General features: G+C 37.6%; 1 protein-coding gene across 3 annotated transcripts in view; it reads right to left on the reverse strand.

Moving 5' to 3' along the window:
* The window catches only part of stard8 (StAR related lipid transfer domain containing 8), a 57,960-nt gene extending 52,807 nt beyond the window's left edge, over positions 1–5,153 (reverse strand). For 2 of the 3 annotated variants that reach the window (XM_039650086.2, XM_039650085.2), the window contains exon 1: positions 1,823–2,169. In XM_039650086.2, coding sequence (XP_039506020.2) covers positions 1,823–1,937 — 115 coding nt within the window. In that variant the 5' untranslated portion in view covers positions 1,938–2,169. Of the gene's footprint in view, positions 1–1,822; positions 2,170–3,649; positions 3,681–4,996 lie in introns of those variants that run through there. The other variant, XM_039650087.2, reaches the window with a different exon arrangement.
* Between the last annotated feature and the right edge of the window lie 847 nt (positions 5,154–6,000).

Genomic DNA, 6,000 nt, shown 5'->3' on the forward strand with positions numbered 1-6,000 from the left:
GTAGATGTCACGTGAGCAAACTGACTGACAGTTGTAAATCTTTGAGTAGCTGTGCCAAGACAAATTTTAATTGGAGCAACTTTTGGTATTCTGATTAATAATTTTGTCATTTTGCTTCTATGCCATGGGCTGACTTTAGACAGTAAAAGATTGCCTGCGAGGCTGTGCGAGGCGAGCTACTCCTCCTGTCTATACGGTAACTTCTCTACTGTGTGACGGACAGTCGAGTGGATATGACGCAATTTTTAGCCTATTTTTACAAGAACGGCTTCTACGTGGCCATAACGTAACATAAAAAGTATGTTCTTTGGACGCCTCAGATGTAAAGTTAATCGCTATCAAAGTGACGCCAAAATGAATAGGAGTCAATGGGATGCTAACAGCTGGTGATAGCCCGCTACAATGGCAGCCCCCGGAGGCAGCTTCAACTTCCGGCTGATGGATTACCCCCTTGCGTTCCAGTCCAAAATTGCCATGCCCTTCACTCGCTAACTTCCCTCCGTCTCGTTCACTCGGATGTACGTCATTGCTTACGTTGCACGAGTGCCCACTACTGGCGGAAACCGCAATGAGCTGAACTGGAACGTCCTAAGCCCTTGATCACTTTGAATCAGCTATGAGTTGATTTATTATTTACTTTTTTCCCCTTTACGAATTTGTTTAATGCAGCATCCACATGTATATAGTGTGTTTGGGTTATTTTAAAATAAATGAAATTATAATTAATATCATAGAGTGTTTGTTGTGGTGGTGATTAGACGATCTGTGGTTACGTCACAATCGTACTGATTGTGGGATATATGCCTGAAGTGTACATAAGTTGACTCGCTCCCTCGGTCTAAATCTGTCCATATAAACTTTCCTCGTTCACTTCACGAAGTGGAACGCACTTCAAAATGGTGGCAGGGATTCCCCCGAGGGTAAGTGCTTATAGGAAAGTTCGCAAGTGCGTGTCTGTGGACTGGAACGCAGCCTTGGTCTGGAAACGACACTCCGGCCATTTGGTTGGGTCATTGACACAGTTTTTAATTAAATAAGGCCAATCATAACCTATTGCAATTCATTTTGCCGGTCGGTCGGCAGTCCTCACAATATGACATTTTTGTCTTTCAAATACACACGATGTTTGCGTGTTTTCCCCATCGCCGACTCCACCCTTTTCACGCCCCCAGCTATGACGACTAGTGCCGACTGTATCAAGGAGACTGGTGTACTGTAAACTGATTTCTCACTGCCTCACTCACACCTAGCTCTCTGAGTTTCCCACAGTCGCGTGCGAGTGGTTGTTGGCCTCTAAAATGAATGAATAGATCTTTTATTTCAGCTGTATGCATAAACGTGGCAGCGTGTGCACACTCAAGTAGCCTGGTCCATGGGAAACCACAGTTATAGTTTCAACAGAAAACTCAAAATCGGCTTAGTAAACTTTGTATGTGATAGGCTGTCATAAAAAAAAAAATAAAAAAAAAAGAAAGAAAATTCTAACATCACCTGGGATTCCTTACACAGATCCAACCAATTGACTAACATTAGCGGAATCCATGGTTACCACGGTACATTTCAGAGGATTCATCAATGCATTAAGGAAACCTCAGGGTTCGTTTCATTATTGCACATAAATACTGATTATATTATAATATTTCATTACATATTTAATGATGTAACACAAACATATGTAATTTATTATTACATTAAATGCTAATAATAACCGTATAAAGCATATTTGTAAAGACTTTCGTGCCCTGTTGGAAGGTTATAAATGGACTGACTCGTTTATGTTTCACCCTCCCCGTAAAAACAACCGTTTGACTGCATAACTTACCCGCTATTTGCTGCTGTTTCGCCTTCCTTCGCAGTAAAGTCAGGGCTCTGTATGTAGAATCTCTGAACTGTGAAGTTAGAGATCGCGTCTGTTGGCCATTGCAGCGTTTATCCATTTCCAAACTCCTTCGCTAACTCTCTCCTGACTTCTGAACGCAACTTTTAACCTTGGACCTCTTCTTTTTGAGACTCAAATGCGTTCGAGGTCTTAGTCCTGAGACGGAGCAGTGATTATTCATGCTGCTTTATCATTATGTTGCCGCTATCGTTTCATTTCTTAAAAAAAAAATCTCATTAAAAGGACTTTACGTGGACGCTGCGTGTAACCATTCAAACCGCTAAGCATCATGGGACATGAAGTCTCTTTAGGCGTGCGTCTTTTGACTGTACTAGTAGTTTCCGTCTTTTTTTTTTAACAGCCCTTGTTTGATGTGCCTATTGTAGGGTTTTTTTGTGTCTGTGTTTCTTCATGCAAAGGACACGTTAAATGCCCACAGGTTATAAATAGGCTATAACCTAAACATCTAATATAAAAATTGATCAAGCGATAATGTGTCCCCAAATGTTATTTGACAACATTTTTTTAATAATTAAAAATGAACATCAATGTTTGCTTGTTTGGTTCTTAAACAATGTTAATTTAATTAAAAATAATTAATTAAATTAGGCCTAATTCTTAAAAATAATTATTTCACATAATGTCCTTATCTTATTAAAAACACCTGGACAAAAGGGTTTATGTTGCCATAGGGTGAATGTAACAACAAATTAAAAATAATACAATATTTAAATTATCCAGTCTGGTTCTAGGCTCCTAATGCTTCTGGACTCAAAGCTCGAGGCTTTGATCTGAATGGCAGTGTATATATACACAGTAAATATCTCACACGTATGTGCTTGACCAAACTATGTGACTAAGTAAAGATCTAATCTGAAGATCAATGAGAAGAACATTTCTAAAGTTTGTTAACATGCCAGAGATTGATAAGTGAGAAATAAAGCAATTACACTGAGTGAACAACCATTAACAGGAAAGGCACTTGCAGTAGGCTATTTAAAGAAGAAGAAAAAAACGAGCAATCATGTGGACTGAAATGCCTTGTCTGTGTGTATTTTACACCTAAAGAACCACATACAGTAGTCTGTTTGCAACTACAAACATTCATAAAATTATAATTAGAGTCAAATAAAACATAATCATAATGTCCCAGCAGAAACTGAATAAGGTGTGCCCTAAAAGGGGGCTGAGTGAATATTTGTTAGTCTGATTATTTTTAAATTAGAATAAGAAATTGTTCAAAACAATTCTAATATTGTTTTAATATACATGAATAGATCAGCAGGTAATCATCCAAATAAAAGATTTAAATGTAATAAAGTTAGGCTATAACTTTTGTTTTTTTATATTCAAACGCTTCCAGAGAGTGGCTCCTAAAATGGCACACAGGGAATCCACGTGCCTCAGTAGTTTGTGGTGAATAATTAGATATTAGATATCCATGTCATCTGAGGTGTGTTATAAATAGTATGATCTACTTTCTGTGTCACATGATACCATTACTTTCTTAAAATGCAACTGGATGACATCTACAATAGATGACTGCACAGAGTGTTCAAGGAGAACAGCTCAAACTTTATGTGATAACATGAAAGCATTTAATTAACAGCAGAGAGAGAGTTGAATGTAGTTGTTTCAGGCTGAGCTGTGTCCACATCACTTTTAAATAATGTAGCTAGTTGCAGTGTTTTTCTATAGGTGCTATAGCAGCAGTAATAATGTGGTTATAAAGCCATTCAGCTACAGTATAATAGAATCTCACTTCCTTACCTGAGCGCTGGACACGACAGCAGGTCAGCTTCTGAAACATCAGGAAAAATTGTACAATCATATTTGATGAAATCTAACAACAAGGTCTGTGTCTGGTTTTCTCTTTGTACTCTCACTCTCGCTTCAGAATCAGCTTGATAAAATAAACCCTCAAGGAGGCACGAATTACAATTTTTTTACACTGTAAGGCAAAACAGACTTTTCTTCAGACTAAAAGCAAAGCAAAAGGTGATCAAAATGATTGTAAAGACATTGATAATGTTGCTAATTCTATTTCAAATAAATGAAGTTCTTTTGAACTTCCTATTACTTATATATAATCCAGAAAATAATAAGAAATGTTTCATGAGCAGAAAATCAACATACTGTATTAGAATGATTTCTGAATTAAGGATCATGTGACACTGAAGACTGGTGAAGAAATTATGCTGAATATTCAGCTTTAGTATTAGTAAAATATATTAAAACACATTTAATTATTTCTAATAGTCTTGGTGACCATAAGAGACTTTAAAAAACATTATAAAAAATCTTTTTTTAATAAACATTTACTGTATTCTAAATGTATTTATACTATACATTTATAATACAGTAAATTTATTCCAACTCTGACATTCTGCCCAATATATATATATATATATACAGTATATATAGAATAGCAGTGTCTGTTTAGTGTGCAACTGAATCAAAATGTGTTTCAGTAATTTCAGTTGGACAGACATTCCACTGTATCCCAAGTCTGCAACGGAAAAAAAAAGTAAATATATAAGGATCTCTCACTTAGGAACGTTATGATGTCATGGGTTTTTCAGTGTAGCCCATTGGCTGAGCAATGCGGAAAGGCTGAAAGGGTGCTTTTAAAAAGACGTTGCCCTGGTAACAGAGTTTTGGCCGTCTCTCAGTGAGAGAGTCCAGTTCAGCAAATGATAATTTCCTACGCCCACTGCATCAGCCCAAACACTTACACATGCTCACAAAGTGCCTTCTAACAACTATTCCCACATATATACTACAAAACATTCCTTTTCAAAAAAGAAAACATTTACCCTTAACTGACAATCATAAACTTTTGAGAGTTGTTTCCCTTACACTCAAAGTACTGTGATGGTACTATGACAGTATATATGAAAAAAAATGCCCCAAAACATGGGAACATCATGGAACTTTTGGTACTTTTTGTTAGTGTTCAGTGCCTGCAACGACACAGAGCTGTTTTAATTCTTAAACAGACCTGGTCCTGACAGCTGTCAATCAAAGCATGACTCTCAGTTTTCTCATGCTTTTAAATCTATACTATGTGTTTTGTGTGTTTCTCTCTTTCTCTCACTCTCTCTCGCTTTGTCTTACCTTAGCCTGGTTGACTAGTGCTCTTAGACAGTTGATAAAAGCCATGTTCACAGGTACCCACACTGAGAGTCAGGTTCAAAAGGTCAAGGGTGAACAGTCATGAAGGTTGCCGCGTTTGAGTCTATGCTATGCAGATTAACGGCTCTCTGAGAGTCTGATGGTCCCGAGCTCAACGGCTTGAAGAGGCAGATAGGGAGGGGCCACAAGACCATATTTCAGCTGGCCAAGAGGAGAGATTCTCTGCATACCACTGTAGCTAGCGCTAAATGCTAACACACAAAGAGAAAAGCATAGAAGCCCAGCCGGTCTTATACCTCACAAGGCATGGACTGTTGTAACACCTACTGTAAATCGCAATACACAAAGATCGTAATGTGTGCAAGTGCATACATTTGTGCACATTATAACTGAAACAGATAAAATGATATAAAACTAAGCCCGTGTTTCTGTTTGCACATTTTGGATACTGAAAATGTGCTGTTTTTAGCGTTCCTTTTGTTGGGAAACACTACCTTATATCACAAGTGAAGATGTGGGGAAAAAAGTACTTCAGTGACTGAGATAGCATGAACACAAAACCACATTATAGCCAAAAATCGATGACACACTAAAATATGAAAGCGATTTTACACCTCAGCTCTTTTTCTGACTATTATATTAGATCCCTAGGCAAACAGACACACATCTGTTTAGTCATCAGTAGCTCTCTTGAGAACCCGCACCCACTCTATCAAAAACACAGAAAACAAAATGAACAGTGTTTTCAATCTCCCACTCGAACATGCCAGATCTCTCTCTCACACACACACACACACACACACACACACACAAACACTCTTTTGCAGGCATAGTATATGAATTTATCCTTGAGTCCCATAAGCACCTCCGACAGCAGATTTTCCTCTAACTCATTTGTGATATCATTCTGCTTATTTTAAGTAATTTGGACTTTATTCTTATCACTACACAGACAGGACCAGTAGAATTTATTTCCAAAATTTCAC

The sequence above is a fragment of the Pimephales promelas genome, chromosome 4, assembly GCF_988280905.1.
Source record: "Pimephales promelas chromosome 4, fPimPro1.hap1.1, whole genome shotgun sequence".
Lineage (NCBI taxonomy): Eukaryota > Metazoa > Chordata > Actinopteri > Cypriniformes > Leuciscidae > Pimephales > Pimephales promelas.